The sequence below is a fragment of the Danio rerio genome, chromosome 21, assembly GCF_049306965.1.
Source record: "Danio rerio strain Tuebingen ecotype United States chromosome 21, GRCz12tu, whole genome shotgun sequence".
In the NCBI taxonomy this organism is placed as follows: domain Eukaryota; kingdom Metazoa; phylum Chordata; class Actinopteri; order Cypriniformes; family Danionidae; genus Danio; species Danio rerio.
The window spans coordinates 42,974,463-42,995,118 of NC_133196.1; the positions used below are offsets into that span (position 1 = coordinate 42,974,463).

The 20,656-nt window shown below is 37.8% G+C and overlaps 1 protein-coding gene across 4 annotated transcripts in view; it reads left to right on the forward strand.

The window, feature by feature from the left end:
• plrdgb (PITP-less RdgB-like protein) overlaps positions 1-20,656 on the forward strand; it is a 191,024-nt gene that overhangs the window by 4,612 nt on the left and 165,756 nt on the right. The window contains 1 exon segment of one of the 4 annotated variants that reach the window (NM_131575.2): positions 7,604-7,913. The exons of 1 other annotated variant lie outside the window; for it this stretch is intronic. In NM_131575.2, the coding sequence (NP_571650.2) occupies positions 7,883-7,913 (31 nt within the window). In that variant the 5' untranslated portion in view covers positions 7,604-7,882. 4 annotated transcript variants of the gene reach the window in all.

The window sequence follows — 20,656 nt, forward strand, 5'->3', positions numbered from 1 at the left end:
AATGTACCCTTAATGTACTGTATGTACTACAGTAATGACTCAGAAAATTGACTCAGCCTGATTCAATTGCACATAATTTGGAAAAATGACACATTATTTCCTGTTACTCTTAGGCTGTTCATTGAGTTTTCATTAACATTGACGGCGTGAGAGATTCAAGGAGTTCTCCCAAAAATGTAAATTCTCCCACTATTACCCATCCATCACTAGTTTCTTCTGTTGAAAACAAAGAAAAACCTGGGATTGACTTTCATAGTTTTTTTTTTTTTAAATATTTTTTTCATCTACTATGAATGTCAGTGTCTGGTTTCCCTCAAACATTCTTCAGAATCTCTTCCTTTGTGCTGAACAGAAGAAAGAAATTCATAAAGGAACAATGACAGAACTTCTTTGTTTTGTTTTTGCTTTTTTTGAGTTCGTCTCTCTTTCAGACTAAACTGTTTCAGGAATTTCAACACAAAAGGAAAAAAAGGCTTTTGTTTAGTTTTTGTTACATTAACATGGATTAATATCCCTTTACAGCCATATCCTGTACAGTTTTGTTGTCTGGGTGGCGGTCGTTTTGAACTAAAATGGTCCTGTGGTCCACTTCAGTGAACATGCTGTAAAATTAAAAATAAAAACAAAATGTAAAACTCTAAATTGTAGATATTTTTTTTACCCCAAAGGATGTAGGAAATCACAGAAGAAAGAAGCAAAAAAAAAAAGCAATTAAATTTCTTTGGGTCTCAGAAGGCTATGTACACATTAACAAACACACATATATGAATATTTACATATACGCATACAGAAACCGTTAAATAAACATAAAAGGAAAAAAAACATGTACATAACGTCAGAGAATTACATAAGTGGAAAAAAGTGTCTACTAAAATGATTGTAAAACAGATCAAACAGAAAGAAAGGATAGCTTGTTGTCACCTATGTCCTGAGACATCCTAATCATTTCTCCTACGTCGTTAAATTAAATCACATAGGTTTTAATAATTGATATCAAATTGTCATGTATTTGGTTCCAATCAAGAATTGTTGAAATCTTTGCTCTGTTAATTAAGGCTGTCGAACAATGCCTATAAAATAGTACAGTCTAACCATTGCTGAATTGACAGGAACCAGGAACTGATGATTGTTTCCTTTGCAGCTGTTAATCCTGAGAAAAAAAGTTTGTTTTTGATTCAAATTCAGGTTCACTGAAGAATTAGCATTTAATAGGAAAAGGCAAGGTTCAGGATAAAAAGTTATTTCCAAAATTTGTGACAAGATGGTGGAGACGTTAACCCAAAAATTGCAGATTGGGAGACAATCCCAGAAAACATGAAAAAAGCTACCCATTGCCCCAGTATTACATTTAACACAAACAGGTGAAGAAATAAGTTTCATTCTAAAAGGTTTTAAAGGTGTATAATATATTCAATAAACTACATTGTAGTTTATCAATTGTTGGGCAGGATTTTTAGATGAAACTGAAATGCTTTGCCAAATTAAACCCAAGCTGTGATTCTGCGCTTCAAGTTCTCTGTCTCAAATCCCGGTAATACCAAGACTTCCACATTTCTCTTTTATAAGGTTGCCATAGATCAGAGAGACCTTAATAGATTTCCACCTAAAGGGTTCAAACCAGTAAGGGTCTATCCCACAGAACATTGCAAACAATTTATATGGGCTGAATTTAAACAAATTAAATTCAGATATTCATTCATTCATTTTCTTGTCGGCTTAGTCCCTTTATCAATGCGGGGTCGCCACAGCGGAATGAACCGCCAACTTATCCAGCAAGTTTTTTTACGCAGCGGATGCCCTTCTAGCCGCAACCCATTTCTGGGAAACATCCACACAAACTTTTACATACACAATCATACCCTATGGACAATTTAGCCTACCCAATTCACCTGTACTGCATGTCTTTGGACTGTGGGGGAAACCGGAGCACTCAGAGGAAACCCACGCGAATGCAGGGAGAACATGCAAACTCCACACAGAAATGCCAACTGAGCCGAGGCTCGAACCAGCGACCCAGCGACCTTCTTGCTGTGAGGCGACAGCACTACCTACTGCGCCACTGCTTCCCCTAAATTCAGTAATGTTCAACTTAATTTGTTTGTCTAAATTCAGCCCAAATATGAACTTAAATTAAATGTCTATTTAATGGTGTATTTACAATGTAGATTGTGTCATAGCATCTTAACATATAAGTTCTAGTAAACTGAAACTGTGTTAGTCCAGTTTTCAGAGTTCAGTTTAGTCCTGGTTAGTTTGGTTCAATTTATTTTCATTGCTGAAAGTTCAAACACTGAAGAGCGAATCCATCAATGTGCAGCTCCATATCCCAAGCAGGCCAGTGGTGACAGTGCAGACGAATGAAACTTTACCAATGGACGAAATTGAAAGGAAAATAAACCTCAAGAGAAACCAGGCTCAGTTGGCTTCTCTGGCCAAGCCTCTTGTGCAGAGCTGCAGCCTAGGTGCTGGAGGCTGGAGAACGCTGAACGTCCAACATCGAGAAGCTTCAGGTGTGAGTAAATAAATAGTTTACAACCACTTACCTTAAAAAAATGTAGTAAATCTAATGAATCATCTCTTTTTTAAGAGTACTTTTTTAAATTCTTCCCAGACCATTGGTCTGATTTGGCCTCAGATCACTTTCAAACAAAGCTGGCAAAATATTTTAAGCAATTTATATAACTTATTGTCAGGATGGTTGCCTATATGCCAAAATAAATCTGAACCCAATGCTTGTATACTTCTTTTATTCATTGCTTTGACATATTGGCATCACAATTTGTGTCATATAGTGACCTTTACCACTCCACAGTGACACTTTTTGGTCAAAAGCAAATCGATCTTAAAGACTTAAAAAATAAATTGCTCTCACCAAAAATAACAATATTTACTACCCCTCATTTACATTTTCATTTAGTCATTTAGCAGACGCTTTTATCCAAAGCGACTTACAAATGAGGACAAGGAAGCAATTTACACAACTAAGAGCAACAATGAATAAGTGCTATAGGCAAGTTTCAGGTCTGTAAAGTCTAAGAAGGGAAGTATTAGTAGTAGTAGTATTTTTTTTTTTTTTTGGGTACAGTTAGTGTGATATTCAGAGAGGCAATTGCAGATTAGGAAGTGAAGTGGAGAGTAAATAGTTGAGTTTTTAGTCGTTTCCTGAAAATAGCGAGTGACTCTGCTGTTATGATGCAGTTAGGGAGTTCATTCCACCAACTGGGCAGATTGAGCGTGAGCGTGAGCGAAAGTGATTTCTTCCCTCTTTGGGATGGAACCACGAGGCGACGTTCATTCACAGAATGCAAGTTTCTGGAGGGCACATAGATCTGCAGAAGGGAGAACAGATAAGAAGGAGCAAGGCCAGAAGTCACTTTGTAGGCAAACATCAGAGCTTTGAATTTGATGCGAGCAGCAACTGGCAGCCAGTGCAAACGGATGAGCAGCGGAGTGACATGTGCTCGTTTAGGTTCATTGAAGACCACTCGTGCTGCTGCGTTCTGGAGCTGCTGAAGAGGCTTGATAGAGTTAGCTGGAAGCCCAGCTAGTAGAGAGTTGCAATACTCCAGTCTGGAGAGAACAAGAGCTTGAACAAGGAGTTGAGCTGCATGTTCAGTTGGAAGGGTCGTATCTTTCTGATGTTACAGAGTGCGAATCTGCACGATCGAGCAGTTCTAGAAATGTGGTCAGAGAAGTTTAGTTGGTCATCAATCGTTACTCCAAGGCTTTTCACCATTTTAGTAATGGTTGCCCCATCCAAAATTACCCCTCAAGTAGTTCTTTATGAGTTTAGTATTGTGTTTATTATGTTGAAACCAGCAACCATGGACTTTCATATATAGGAAACACAGGCACTATGGAAGTCAATGGTTACAGGTTTCCAACTCTCTTCAAAATATCTTTTTTTTTTGTGGAGAAAGTAAGTCAAACAGGTTTGGAGCAAGTGAAATCCTTAAATCAGTTTTGGGTGAACTCTCCTTTTGAAATCATCTTAACATTTCTGCAGATTGTCTGAAGCATGCTTAGCTCCTTATTTTGCCTCTATTGTTCTCAGCCCAGATAACTGCTGCTTGCAGCTATAATCATCACTATTGTTGTTTTAATTATTATTGCGTTTACTGTATTTCAAAACAATTGGAATATCAGATTATTGTTTAATATATTTTGGCTTAATACAAACATCATATCCATTACACTCAGTGAGTCATGTGGTGGCAAATCAGAGAGTGAAAAAGCAGAAATAGATCAGATGGAGAAAACGAGGCCGATGAGCGCAAGAGTAAAAAGGAAGGTTCATCACTCTATGTGACAGAACCACTGTGAATTTTTAGTGTTGGTGACTCACAGAAGCCGATGAAACATCATCATCTGACTGTTTTATTCATGCACATAAAACCTCATTCAAACAAACCTGTTCAAATCGGCTGTTGCACAGGTGGAAGAATGGCCCAGATACCCACTTTTACCACGGCAGCATGAAAAATGTGACCCTCTAGAAATAACCCTAACAGCAAAGCAAGAAGTCATAATCTATTCCGCAACCCAGTTTTCGCCTTTGTTGCTCATCAATAACCACACAACACAAGAAGTCACAGTACGGTGCGGGTAGTTCTGGATGCAATGCCACTGTGCGAGATGAAAATGCTCTTCGTTTATATGGGATAATAGGATTTTCAACCACTCACCAGTAGAAAACTACTCTCAGCCTCGAGTTTAAAACAGATCCTCAGTAGCACTTTAGCTTTAACCTCTTCACAAATGCTTGAAAATCCCTGTCTATGATACTTAAAATCACACTTCCAAAATGGAAAAATCCAAATTCTGCCATAAAAGAAGATATTTTGAAGAATGTTGGAAATTGACTTCCATAATACGCCTTTTGTTTTTCATTCTATGTATGTCATTGGTTGTGAGGTTTTCAACATTTCTCAAAATATCTTCTTTTGTGCTTAACAGAAGATAGAATCTTATAAATGTTTGGAATCATTTGAGGAAGAGTAAATAGTGAGTAAATATTTACAGGCAATGTGTTTTGCTGCATTTAAGCTAAACAGATTTATTAAACAGATATATTTATTAAAATTATATTTTAGACACCAAATATATTTAGAAATTTAAAAATAATACAATTGAATTCAAGCAAAATATTGCAAAAATAAATAAATAAATAAAATACAACCTACAAATTTTCAACTAAATGTTTGGAATCATTTGAGGAAGAGTAAATAGTGAGTAAATATTTTCATCTTTGGGTGAACTACCCCTTGAACCAGCTGTAACTGCTGCCTTCCGTAACCTGTATTGAATTTAGAACCATAATCATACATTTTTATTCATATTCGCTGAGAGAAGCTGGGGTTAATTTAGATTTGTCCTGCATTTGACCAAGGACATTACAGGTTGCTCTGTATTTCCCCAAGCAGCAAAACTGACCTGTTTATGTCAGTATTTCGCACTCACAAGGCAATTGTGGAAGTACTGTTGCCATGGAGTTTTTTTTCTCCTCACATTTTCTCTCTTGTTGTGTCACTGCTGTCCATCGATGTGTTGGAAAATACACTACAAGAGCCACTTAGTACTTCAAAAACACAACACCTTACCTGAATATATATATATATATATATATATATATATATATATATATATATATATATATATATATATATATATATATATATATATATATATATATATATATATATTTATTTATTTATTTATTTATTTATTTATTTTTAGCCCTTCATTACAATTTTTTCTTTTTTTAAATATTTCCCAAAATATGTTTAACCGAGCAAGGAAATTTTGTATGATTATTTTTTTTTCTGTCACAGTGTAATGTCTGCTAATATTTTACTTCTGGAGAAACTCTTTTTGTTTTATTTTGGCTAGAATAAAGCAGTTTTTTAAATAACATTTTAAGGTCAAAATAATTAGCTCCTTTAAGCAACATTTTATTTCATAAGTTTACAGAACAAGCCATCGTTATACAATAACTTGCCTAATTACCCTAACCTAATTAACCCAGTTAAGTCTTTAAATGTCACTTTAAGCTGTATAGAAGTGTCTTAAAATATATTTTGTAAAATATTATTTACTGTCATCATGGCGAAGATAAAATAAATCAGTTATTAGAAATGAGTTATTAAAACTATTATGTTTAGAAATGTGTTGAAAAAAAATCTTCTCTCCTTTAAACAGAAATTGGGGAAAAAATAAGCAGGGGGGGCTAACAATTTTGACTTCATCTATATCTATGTATATAGAGATAGATATAACAATGAAAAGTTAGACAACTATTTAGTCAAGGTTATTTTTTTTATCTATAGGGAAATTATTATATAATACTAAAGAACCACATAGCCGTAGCATAATGAGGATCATTTAGGTGTAGGTTTACGTTTTGGTAAAGATAAAGCCCATCGACAGCTTTTCTACTTTTATTTTTGAGGGTGTATCTAAATATAACAACAGCACTTCACAAATCAGCCTATAGTTTTAACTGAAATTGTAGGAAGTAATTGACTTTTTAAATACCTACAGTGCAGCATAATTGAGTTCACCCCATTTTGAAAATGAATATTTGTATCCATTTCTCAGTGAATACAGGCAATGTGTTTTGCTGCATTTAAGCAAAACAGATTTATTAAACAGACATATTTATTAAAATTATATTTTAGACACCAAATATATTTAGAAATTTAAAAATTATACAATTGAATTCAAGCAAAATATTGCAAAAAAAATAAAATAAAATACAACCTACAAGTTTTCAACTAAATTTTTCAATTTTTAGTTTTTTTCTTGATTTTTTTTCTCTCTTTTAAATTGGTATTTAACATTTCTCTGTAACATATGAATTTTGCCGTACAATTTTTTGCATCATTATCGTAAGTTATTTTGTTAGATATGCTCCAGATTTGGCTTCAGTTTTGACTAATTTAATGTATACTGTATGCACAAATATAATATTGTATAGTTCATATAATTTCTATATGAATTAAAAAAATTAATTTGTGAGGAGTGTACTTATGCTGAGCACTATATACATACATATATATAAATATATATATATATATATATATATATATATATATATATATATATATATATATATATATATATATATATATATATAGCCCCTTTATAAGTATATGCAAGGAAATACACAACTGATGTTTAGGCAACCTCGGTTGTGGTGCAAAATACGTATACGGTAATATTTTAGCTGAAATGCATCTTGATGATTACATTTTCCATTTTCTATAAAATTAGGGGGGAAAACATAGAAAAATTATTATAAACAGTTCAATGTCCTGAAAAATGCACAATTCTCATAGTATTACCATATCATATCTTTGCCTATGGGTTCTCAGTTAGTCTAATTATATTCCATGCAGCCTGCACTAGACGCTGAGGGGTTTCGCCAGAGGATTTTCGGGAACTTATGAAGCCTTAAACGGATTCCCAATTAACTGTCATGAGCATCCAGGGATCCGCTAGAAGCGCTTTCCCATGTTAATAATAAGATGCACGGTGAACACACGCGCGCGCGCTCACAGCATCAGCATCATTCATGATGATGCTCGTCACAGTAAGGATCGTGCACGCTCGTCAGAGATGCGCTCGTGTGTCAGGATAGGCTACTTTCAGATTGATGCGTCATAGTAGTTCTCATCCCGATCACTTTTGGCGCGATTCTGGAGATTTAATTCTGACATCCGCGTCTGATTGAAGTGAGCAGTTAGAAGAACACTGGACTGCACTTTCGCGGGTTTTTTGGTGCGGCGTAACTAATGTTCGGTCACCTGTGCGAGCAGGCAGGTGGTCTCCGAGAATATACGTGGACTTGGAGAACGAGCAATTGACTCCAAACTAGCCCACAATGACAGACAGGATGACACAGGAGACGCGAGGTAAGACTCGGTTCATTCATCTTCTCGTGTGAAAATACCTCGAGTGGAAATGAGTGCTGAAATGCATGTCATCTCAGACGGTCATCAATGTGCCAGCACGCGCTCATTGACACACAGCTGGACATTCATGAGATCTCAGTGGAAGAAACACTGGATTAAGTGGTCACGCGTTGTAAATATGCTTCAGGTTTGATTTATTTCCAAATAGGAGGCAGCCAGTTTGAAGTGTTGTAAAGTCTTAAGTTTCACCGGTGTATTTTGGCTAATTGCAGCCTGGGTATTTATATTTTATGCCAGAAATCATCAAAATATAATGTAAAGACCATTCAGGAAGAGTTCAAAATACACTGTCTTGTGTGAATATATATAAAAAAATTCTCAATATTTCTATACCAAGTTGTCTGACGAACCACATGTCAATGGAGAGTCATTCAGCTGTCAGGCTGTGTATATAAATATCAGTTACAATTGACACGTCTGGTTTTGTGGTACAGTGTCACATTCTTGTTGGCTTTTCTGATAAGATGCTTTAGTTTCTGGCAGTGATTAATGGTTTAATCATTCTGCTACTTTTAGCACAATATTTAGACGACTGCTTGTTTCTGGAGCATTTGCTCACACCTAATGTCTAGTATTAGTTGGATATACACCACATAAAGCCTTTTTAAAAGTTAATGAGAATCTCATTAAATATTTATTTGTCAAGTTTATGTAGTTATCTCTCTTTCTCTACAGCGTGCAAGGAGTAAAATCCCATTTGTTCTTTTTCTTTGCACACTATGGACACATTATTTTTAAATTAAAACCATGGCTATACAATTTAGGCACTAAATAACAATTTGTTTTTAAATGACAAGTCAAGGAAGAGATTGAATGGAAGCATTTTATTATATTAATGGGAAAATGTTCTGGGTAGTAACTGATTACATAACCTGGATTGCATCATCAGTTTGCAAAAATGTTTTATGTGTAATTTGATTGTATTACATTTTCAAACACTCACGATCAGATTAATTTGTTTTAATGGATTGCTGAATACTTCAGTGACCATCACTAATTAGTGATTCTGCAAATCTTGCTGAAATACAGTATTATTTAAAACCTGAGAGTCAGGAAACTTTAAGACTCTTGCAGTACAATGTCATTTGCATGTTTAGTAGCCTTTGTTTATGTAATGTAGGGATTCCATGTAATGTAGGGAACTTTTTTCCTGTTACCAAATTTGTTTGCTCTTTGATGCACTTTTTTAAAACGTAGTGAGGAATTTGAAAAATCTGATGAGTTGAAAGGTGTTATTTTAGTAATTTCAAATGAATGTTCATGGTGTTTCCCAGAGATGGGTTGCGGCTGGAAGGGAATCTTTCATTCATTCATTCATTTTCTTGTCAGCTTAGTCCCTTTATTAATCCAGGGTCGCCACAGCGGAATGAACTACCAACTTATCCAGCAAGTTTTTTTACACAGCGGATGCCCTTCCAGCCGCAACCCATCTCTGGGAAACATCCACACACTCATTCACACACACACTCATACACCTGTACCACATGTCTTTGGACTGTGGGGGAAACCGGAGCACCCCGAGGAAACCCACGCGAAGGCAGGGAGAACATACAAACTCCACACAGAAACGGCAGAAACCGAGGTTCGAACCAGCGACCTTCTTGCTGTGAGGCAACAGCACTACCTACTGCGCCACTGCCTCACCCTTGGAAGGTTCATTCCACTGTGGCGACCCCGGATAAATAAAAAAACTACGCTGACAAGAAAATGAATGAATGAATGTTCACGGTTGTCTGATGGTCACATGACAGTCGGATCTTCTCCATATTTTTTTGGGTTTTATTTTGGTGGTTTTGTTGGATTTTATGTTGCTACTATTGCTTTTATTACTTTTTTTTTTTTACACCAGATGATCTTATTTTTTCTCTTTCTGGCGTTTTAGATAATAAAGATCAATGGGTTATGTCAAAAGAAGCTGTCAGAAGTTCTCAAATATTACCCAAAACTGATCAATAATATAGACCACTTTACACAGTAGGACTGTATCTTATGTGTAATCAGTACTCTATTGTGTGATCAGAAGACTATTATTTTAAAGTAATCCAAACACTGGACTCATAAGCTTAATTTAAAACAGTGTGTAGAAACTGGAGTAACTTGATGCAGGCATTGAAGCACCAGCAGGATGTGAGTCAGTGAACTCCGGGTGTGCCTCATTAGTTGCTACTATTTTACTGCTAATAATTTATCTCTAAATGTATCACATGTTCTCTCAGCTATATTTCTTTCATTACTCAGAGGAATTTTTTCAACTTTTGGCATGAGAAACTCATCATAATGATCTGACAACAGCTCCCTGAGACCCTGAAAGATGGCGGCTAAACAAGAAAAACTACCGCTTAAATCTCTCATGAAAATGAATCGTGATTCTAACGACAAACTCACCTCGCACTGTCGCACACATAAATAAGAAAACAGACAATAGCTATGTTTCCATCAAAAAAATGCGAATAAACTTTATGCGCAAAACTGGATTATTGCATAAAAGTTGTGCGAATGAAGTAGCGTTTCCATCCAACGAGTCAAAGCGAACAAAATCGTCACTTCCTGATTAACTGGCGCCAAATATCAACAGTAAAAACTGCATTTGCTGCAGTAGGAGAAGCTGCATCAATCTTTTCTAAATGAATGCGCCTCAGAAGACAATCCTGACAAGCAGTGAGCGCGCAGTGGCGTTTGAAGGTGTCAGACGCGGAGCACAGGCGCTCTCGATTCTGGAGGTCATTAATAATATAATAACATTAATACTGAAATGGTAAGGCGTTTTATAATGACCAAAACAACATTTCAGATGTTTTGTAATGTGCTCAGCCTGACGTTTTGTCCATTCATACACCTTTTGAGCATCACATGATCTCTTTTAACAAAATCACATGACCTTTTTTAATGCACATGCTGGAGTTTGTGCGGTAAAAGTGTTTCCATCGCAGTTTATGCGCATCTTTTTTATGTGCATAAGTTTTTTATGCGCATTTTTTAAATGTATGCGCATCATGGCGTTTCCATCAACTGTTTTTTTTATGCGCATTTGCAAAATGGCTAATATTGAACTGTCAATTTCAACTCTAGCTGAGCAGGTCGACGAAATGCAGGTCAGGATTGATGCTAACAAGGACAATTTGAGACTCTTGCACGTGAATTGTAAAAATTGAAAAGGAGATAACCTTTCTAAAACAGTGTAGGAACTGTAGTTTATGAAATGTAAAATACCACATACAGTAATTTATAATGCCAGCTATTTCAACATTTATGCATGCAGTTTACAAATAAGAGTTTTAAAAAACTAATCTTTTAATATACACTCACCAGCCACTTTATTAAGTACACCTGTCCAACTGCTCATTAACTCAAATTTCTAATTAGCCAATCACATGGCAGAAACTCAATGCATTTGGGATGGTTGACATGGTCAAGACGATCTGCTGCAGTTCAAACCGAGCATCAGAATGGGGAAGAAAAATGACTTAAGTGACTGAACGTGGCATGGTTGTCTGTGGCAGATGTGCTGGTCTGAGTATTTCAGAAACTGCTGATCTACTGGGATTTTCATGCACAGCCATCTCTAGGGTTTACAGAGAATGGTCCAAAAAAGACAAAACTTCCAGTGAGCAGCAGTTCTGTCATGTCAGTCATGTCCATGCCTTTACGACCACAGTGAACCCATATTCAGATCGTTACTTCCAGCAAGATAACGCACCATGTCATAAAGCGCGAATCATCTCAGATTGGTTTCTTGCACATGACAATGAGTTCACTGTCTCTAGTGGCCTCCACAGTCACCAGGTCTCAATCCAATAGAGCACCTTTGGCATGTGGTGGAACGGCAGATTTGCATCATGAATGTGCAGCTGACAAACCTGCAGCAACTTCATGATGCTATCATGTTAATTTGGATCAAAATCTTTGAGGACTACTTCCCGTACCTTGTTTATTCTATGCACCGAAGTATTAAGGCAGTTCTGAAGACAAAGAGGGGCTCCAACCCGGTAATAGTAAGGTGTACCTAATAAAGTGGCCGGTGACTGTATAATTATGCACACTATAAATGATCATACGTCCTTTTTATGATACTACTGGTGGTAGATATATTTAAAGATGCAGCTTTAGTAGTTGTATCAGCACCAATCAGCAATCTCTATTGTGTATGCAGTGCAACTTCATTAATATGCAGAATAGCTTCAAGACCGTTTGTACTTGAAACAGTGTTCAGACGGCAGAGAGACGACACGTTGTGTTGCCAAAAGAAGTGGGAAAAGAAGAGGAATTGTTTGGAGATACAGGTCGTCAGTGTTGCTTTTATAATGTGCTGCAATGAAGGTTTTGTTTTCATTTTCCAACTACGAGAACGCAACTGGACTGTGTGGAGCAGTGCACGCGACACGCGGCAGAAATAAGTTTGTATGAACACTTTTTACTCGAGAGCTTTTCGCATCCGGAAATTGTGAAATCCGGATTTGCTGCTCGTCTCCTTTTAATAAAGACGCAGCTCCAGTTGGTGTTATAGTCCTGTCTCTACAGATTTAGTAAGTGTGTGCGTTCAGTGCCCTTCCTTGTTCAATTAGATGGCAAAGTTATAGTTAGTATCGTCAGCAGTACTCTTCCAGTGTTTAGAGACAGACCTTAGTCAAAATGATTTCTTTAATAAGTTACTTAGTTTACGTTAATTTCACTACAATATTATGGACTGAAAGATCTGCTGTAAATGCTGCTCTGAGTGTAAACATGTAAACACTGCAAGCAAACTATTGCCAACCGTCGTGTTTAATTTTCGCCGCATTTTGCCACAGGATAGTCTACACACACATGGCTTTCTGACCTAGCAAGTGCATCTGAGTTACAGAGAAATGCAGAGGTTTTTTCTCTTATACGACGTGCGATATCAAACATTCCACCGTCATTAAACACAGTCACTGTGCCCTATCATACACCCGGCACAGTGTGGCGCAAGGCGCGGCGCAATAGTCTTTTGGTAGTTTCAGCTTGGCGCAAGAGTCGTTTTGAGGCGTTGCGCTACGCTGTTTTTGTGTCTTTGTGGCATTTGTGCGCCCATAGGCGTTCTGGTCTAAAAAGGAAGTCGTTCTGAGGCGGACCGCTGGCGCGTTGCTATTTTGAGAATCTATAATAGATTTTTCATTAGACCAAAACTAACCCAGTCTAAACTCCGGCGCAGAGCTGCGCCTCACTTACGCACTGCTTAATATGCACAAGAGAGCAATAGGCAAATATCTTTACATATGAAAAAATGTAAATATTAAGGATATATATAGGATTTAAATATAAAGGATTAAAATATTACAAAACATATTATTTTCTAGCCTACATAAATATGAAAAATCACTGCTTTTATGTCTTCTTCATCTCGGGAGGCTTTTTCAGTTCATTCATAACAATTTGCTTTTGTATAATGTTATTATTATTAGCAGTATTATTTATTATATCCATATTTATATTTGTTTTATTAAAAACAAGCTTAGATTTGTCCACCTGTCAGGTTTTAGACCATATGGGGCACAATATGTGTTTTAGGATATAACTCAGGTTTTTGAGCTCATTTTGTTATTATTATTCATTTATTAGTTTGCTGGAAATTAGAACTGAATTTAGAAATAGTTTTGAAACGAATATTTACGCTTAACAAACTAAATTATTTATTTATAGACTAATTGATGTCTGTGCGTAAAGGTTTCCCTATCCAAGAGCGAAAGTGAAAGTGATCCATTATCTCTCATTCTCACGCAGTAGATGCTCTGTTTAACAGTTTTCTGTTAAAAAACTGTTAACTGTTTGCTAGTGAAATGCAAATTTTTTCCACTTAGACTTACTTTGGGTCCTGTAAATAGCAAATGCGCTCTTGGCGCGATGCAGCTGGCTCCTAAAGGGAATGGGAGATGAGACTCTGATTGGTTTATTCTCAAAACACACCTATAACTCATTAAGAAAATAAACTCAACCCTTTTAGAACATGCGCCACGGCGCAAAGCAGATTTCCCGTCCTTAAATTAGCAAAAACGCGTCCTGACACGCCCTGAAAGCGTTTGCGCCCTGCGTTTTGCGCTCTGCACATGGACCGTCAAAATAGAGCCCACTGTCTTTCTCCCCTGCGTGTGTGTTTGTTTTGCCTCAGTGAAAATCAGCACGTGCCCAAATGGAAACTCCCATTTTTATCAAAATCCTTCCCCTTTTCCCTCCCCCGACACGTCCACCTAAACAGAGCTAGACACACCCACTTTCCTGACTTTTTCCAAACTAGAGGGGTGAAAACATTCTGCTGAAACAGAGGGGTTTCATGGCCCTTTAATATTGTGGAGTTGGGGTGGTGAAGGGATGCTAAAGTCAAAAGAAATGAGAGGTATGATGTGTTTGACTTGATTTATAAGGCTGGTTGGATAATTGAATGATTGTCAATAATGAATTAGCCTCATCAAAAACTGATTGCGCTTCTCCTGAACTTTGTTTATAAAACAACACTTGCAGAAAATAAGGAAATCTTAAACTACTACGAGATTATGCCATCTGACATTTTGTGGTTTGATTTAATTGACACCCGAGTGCAAAGCAAAGACATTTCAATCTCTATTCCAGACATTTTTTTTTTCTGTTCACTTTGTCTCAAGGGTTGCGGATTACATCAAACAGCCCTGACCGTGTCATCTGATGTTTTTCAATAGCCTCAATTAACCTGTGCCTCTGTCTTATTGAGCTTCACTCAGTATAGTCTGATCAGACGTACAGTAATTACAAACACAAAGGCAGCGCTGTGGCCTGTGAGCGATGCTCTTGTTTCTCTGCGTATGGTGGCTCTGGATTGGACAGCTGTGCTGTCTGAAGCTTTTGTTCTGTTTTGTGGGAGAAGAATTGACAGAGATCTTTGTGATACAGCAAAACAATAAACAAAAACAAACGATAGCTGAAGGAGGCTATTACCCGGACTCACTGGAAAAAACATACGTCACAGCCAAAGATTTTTTTTTTGTTTACAGCATACAAAAAGGCGGCAACTCCATGCTCTTAAAATGCCAAATCTTTGATGTTGCTGCCTTTTTGAATATATATTTTGCAGCTTTGCACTGGGGGGGGGGGGGGGGGGGGGGGGGGTTTGGTGGTGTTTGGCAGGGTGCGCGCGATGTGTCTGAACAGTGAGGAGGGATGAGGTGTAGAGGGGTGAGAAGGGTGCGCGACGTATTTGAGGACCAGGAGGGAGATGCACGATTTCCAGGAGATTATCACTCGTTTGCGGGCATCTGGGAGTCTCTGTGCATTTGCGGGAGACTCTTGAAACTTCCCGGAGACCTGGGACGTCTGGAATGACCTCCTGTCCAACTCATAGTTCTCTCTTCATATAGCCGTATGCCTATTGCATATTCATAAAACACTGTGATATAACCAGGTTCGGATTGTATCGCTTTCTCACTACAATGGATCTGCTACAGAGTTTGTTTCAATCGAGCCGAGACCACCTCTTTTAAGCGATCTCCGAGCAATTGTTTTGGCACGGATCCAAACGCGATTGCTGGTTTCACATATGCCAAACGAACCACGCTAACAGAAGTCTAGGTGTAAAGCACCCTTAGGGTGCTTTTACACCTACACTTTTGTTTCGGAACGTATCTCGTTTGCCCAGTTAGCGCGGTTCGTTTGGCGTATGTGAACAGGGCAATCGCGCTCTGTTCCGCGCCAAAGTAATCGCTCCGAGACCGTTGACCGTTTATTATTCCTAGTCATTTCTCCCATAGGTGACTGAATCGGAAGATCTAAGACAATCGCGAAAACAGGCGCACTTCCGCATTTTAGAATAAGGTCAATAGTGAGGAAATATTGACAGAATTACATTTTAAAATTAGGGTAGCTTAACTGTTTACTTTCAGTTAATGTTAATGTAAATCTTGTGTGGCTTTAAAGTTTTATTGAGATCAGACGTGAAAGATAACCTAGTCTTGTAATTAGGTTTGACAGGCTTTGTAGTCTGCGGGCACACAACGCTCTCCTTAGGTGTAAGCACTCTGAAAAAAATGTGCACAGCATGCAAATCAAGTGTTTAACTGGCAAGGCTTTAAAGCACGTGCTACTATTGTCATCACTGCGGTGACCTGTGAGTATAATGTTTGATGTGAATGTATGTCATGCTGTACAGTACTATATTAAGACAGTGGCACTAGAACAGCAATGCATACAATGTACTCTGCATGTACATGTACGTGACTATTTAAATATTGGCTGTATTCCTCTCAATAAATGAATAAATAAATGAATGAATAAATAAATAAATAAATAAATAAATATTACAGCAATAAAATGAAAGAGTTAGATTTTCATTCAGTACATGCTGTCATGGTCGGGTGAGGGGGAAAAAGGAGCGAGGACTCAATTGCAACAAATAATATGGGTTTTATTAATAATAAAGTATAAATTAAACAAAAAGGCAAAACAAACTACCCCGAGGGGGAAAACATGACTTGAACACAAACAAACTTGGCTGGGCCGAGCTGGCAAGACAAGACAGGAGCATGAAACTCAGGGGAAGTGTAGACGACGAACTGGCACAGGACAGCAGACATGAGGAGAATATAAGGAGGAGTAAATTACCACACAAACAGATGAAGATAATTAACTAATAATGGGTTAACAAGGAGGGTGGGACTTGACAATAGACGGGAGACCGCATGACAGACAACACAAGCCATGCGCTAACATAAAACAAGACTAGAACAAGCAGACAATGAGAGAACTCATTAACCGCGTGTTCATGACAACAAGCACAACACTGAAGCACACAACAAAAGAACGTGACCACAATGTAAACACCGAGCCACGTGCTTTGACAGCAGACGCAAGACACGAGCACACGATAGATAAACCCCTTACCGTGTGCTCACACATATGCAACGCGCATGCTTCATCTCAGCGTCAACCAAAACCGAAAGCAACTAGACGAAGACGCTGAGAATGAAGCAGTGCGATGCCGACAGAACAACACAAACATGAGCACAAGAGCGTACATGAACCCACGAAGGCGCGCGCACACAAAGACACTCAATGACAGAAACAAGTGCTTGACCCAAGAAAACTCGAGCCGAGCACAACAGGATAGGACTAGACAAGACCAGTGTCCGGACTCTGCCACCAAAACAAGAGTTTACATGACCAGAGTGGCAGAACCCTGACACATTCATTGTATGTAAAAGGCAAAATTTACCCAAAATGGCTAATGCTGTCATTAGCCCCTTTCACACATATAGACCTTTCCGGAAAATTGCCGGCAATTTTCCGGAAAGGTTGTATGTGTGAACAGGTCCTTTTTGAAAATACCGGTAAATTCGTTCTGGCTATTTTCCGGAAAGAGAAGTTGTAACATTACCGGCAATTTGCCGGAATGCTGCGCTGTGTGAATGCAGAAGGAAGATTCCCGTAATAAGCGCGTGCACGTCTAGAACGTGCTGACGTGAGACGTCTGCTTTAGCCAATCACAACAGTCAGACGCATTTACGTCCGCGCGGTTTGTGAGGATAAAAGCCTTTGAATATTTTTCCAGACACATTTAGCTGCTAGAAGTTAGTCAGATCACGTTTATATGTTCTTCTTAATGCCAACTGTGTAAATAATCATCCATGAGATGCTTATGATAAGCCGTTGTTTGTTTACCTTCAAGCTTTGCGTGCGCCTATGAGCGCCTGCACACGCACATATTATGAACATCTCGACATGCGAAAGTGATCCTGCGAAAGTTGTTCACAATATTGATCATGCACAGAGTTTGTAATTTAGTCAAATGTTTACAAATACAAGCGCAGCCGTTTAAAGCTCATTTGTGGTGAATGATGTCAGAATTTACCGGTATTTTGCGATGGATGTGTGAATGCTCTTTTCCGGAAAATTTCCGTAACATCCTCGCCTGTGTGAACAGCGCTTTTTTCAATATACCGGTAAAGTCGTTCCGGAAATTATCCAGAAATTTACCGGTATCACTGTGTGAAATGGGCTATTGTTTCTATCTGTTAACTGGTCAAAAAGAAGAAGACAAAAATACAATGGATGTCAATGGGTGCTGCTTTCCAGCATTCTTCAAAATAACTTATTTTATACACCTGGTATACATACATAATCACACAAATCATTATAATGTCATCTCCACAATCACATCCATCTGATTTTGAGAAAATTTGTCACACTGAATATTTCACTTTTAAAACACACACATGAATAAATGCAATTAAAATGCTGCAATAATGTTACTGTGAGCATGGGCCGGAAAATAATTGGCATGTTCCAGGCAAAAGCTAGTTTTTGGAGTATGTTGCAGGAGTTTGAGGCTGTGAATGTTCTGGAAAATTGGCTATTGCGTAATTTTTTAGGTTGTGAAATCTCGCATCCTGAAATCTTCACCAGTTCAAATCCTGCTCTTGGTCTACGGAGATTTATCTGAATATCTGAAGACAAACTCAGATAAGCTGCTTAATTTTAGAAGAAGGTGAAGTGGAATGTTAATGGTAAGGACTACCGTTGTTTTTTCATGTTCAGTACTATAATGCTGCTTGCTTTGAAGCAAACTACTTCAAAAAGTGCAATATAAATGAATGTGACATGACCTGAATGCTGGATTGTGCTATCATTTTATTTCATAAAATATGAAACATATTTCAAATTAATTTATACACAGCTCTAAGCAGTGTGGGCGCTGACATTTTTTTCTAGAATAGCTATTTCATAAGGTGGCTGCACTGCAAAAAATGCTTTTCTTACTCAGAATTTTTGTCCTATTTCTAATATCTAAACTTTTTAAATCAAGAAGCATTTTCAAGACAAGCATCTTGATGTGGTGTGAAATTATGGAACAGTCTAGAACAGATTCTCAAACAGTGACAGGATATTAATCAATTTTAAAAGTTGTATAAATATATATTATCAAAGGAATATAATGATGAAGGTGAGTGAAGGAGGATAAAATGAGAAAGGTGTGAGGAAATTTTAATTAATAGCTTTTTGCAGTACTATGTTTTTTTTTCTGGGTCTATGATGTAAAATGTAAATGTACAAATAGAATCAAAATTATTATTTGTCAAAGATGCCAAAAAGGATAAAATGTCTCATGTAAAAAGAAGAGATGAGGAAAAGAAGAAATAGGTTTAAGTAGATGAATGATGTATGTGGTAATGGGGTGGTACAATAATAAGCTTGTGCTTCATCTTGCTCCATTTTCGACCATGTTTAAATGTATTTTTTGTTAAAGATATTTTATGTATGATATTTCTGTTTGAAAATAAATAAATCAAATCAAATCAAGTCAAGCAAAACATATTTCATCTACATACAGTCTCCTTTTAGGAAATAATATGCTAAAATTGAGCGAGTGGGGGTAAGCAAAATAATCTTGTTTTTACTTTTGATATAAGATTATTATTTCCCAAAGATGGGTTGCAGCTGGAAGGGCGTCCGCTGTGTAAAACATGTGCTGAATAAGTTGGCGGTTCATTCCGCTGTGGCGACCCCTGATTATTAAGTGAATTTAATTTAAAAACAAATTTCGAGAGGATCAAGGGCTTATGATTGTTCACAGCTGTTCCAACTTTAGCTAATGACTAATTATTCTATCAGACGATCCTTAACACACTATAAATATCCAGACTTTTCTCATCTCAATATCTTCGTCTTGAAGAAACCCCCCCACCCAACCCTACTTTCCCTCCTTTCTAGCGGGCGACACGGTGGCCAGTGATTGGCGCTATTGCCTCACAGCAAGAATGCCCCTGGTTTAATTCCCTTCCAAACCAGGCGACATTTCTGTGCAGAGTTTTGCTCGTTCTCCCCGTGATCGCGTGGGTTTCCCCCGGGTCCTCCGGTTTCCTCCCACAGTTCAAAAACAAACACCCTAAACAATTATTCATATACGTCGTATCCATATACGACATTTAGCTACAATAAGCAGGAGGGGGAGTCATCGAGATCTACCTGAGCTCAAACTCCCCTCTCGCCTTGCAACGGGAGGGAGCCCAGGGCTCGAGGATCTTATAAGCTCAGGGCTCTCTCCCGGGACAAGCTTTATAATCAATCATCAGCTATCCAAGCCGGTATCCAAGCTCCAAGCCAATGCAACGAAGCTAAACTCTTACCCCTTGTCTTTCTGATGTACCACTATAGTTGGATAAAGCTTGCTTTAAGGGGAAACTACATAAAGTATAGTGAGTTCCCAACAAAAGACTAAACATTATCTATATCTTTTTAAAGCTGAGACTATAATGATACCAACCATTTTAAGACACATGAGTGTCCTCTGTCGAACTTCAAACAACAAAGAAACAATAACAAACCAAAGAAACTCCTGTCAGTCCACAGATCCATAACATCCCAACATGGAGTAATTAGACAGCAGAAAGTCCAGGCAATCCAATTCCGTAAATATTTAGTCCACAACACATTTATACGTCAATAAACAGCCACAAATGCACTGCTATCACCTCAAACTAGTCACCGGAGCGCATTGGGTAGAGTAGCGTCTCTTAAGATGTAAACATAACTGATATTTTGACACCGTTGCACTCTAGGTTGACAGTTAGTTAAACCAATAGCTGGAGCTAGTTCAAGTGTTAAGAGCCATCGACATTCAAAGAGCTCCCAGGATGAGAGATGGTCCAGCCCTCTTATGACAGTTAAAAACAAGGAAGGAGCTCAGGGCATTCTCCTGGGAAAGC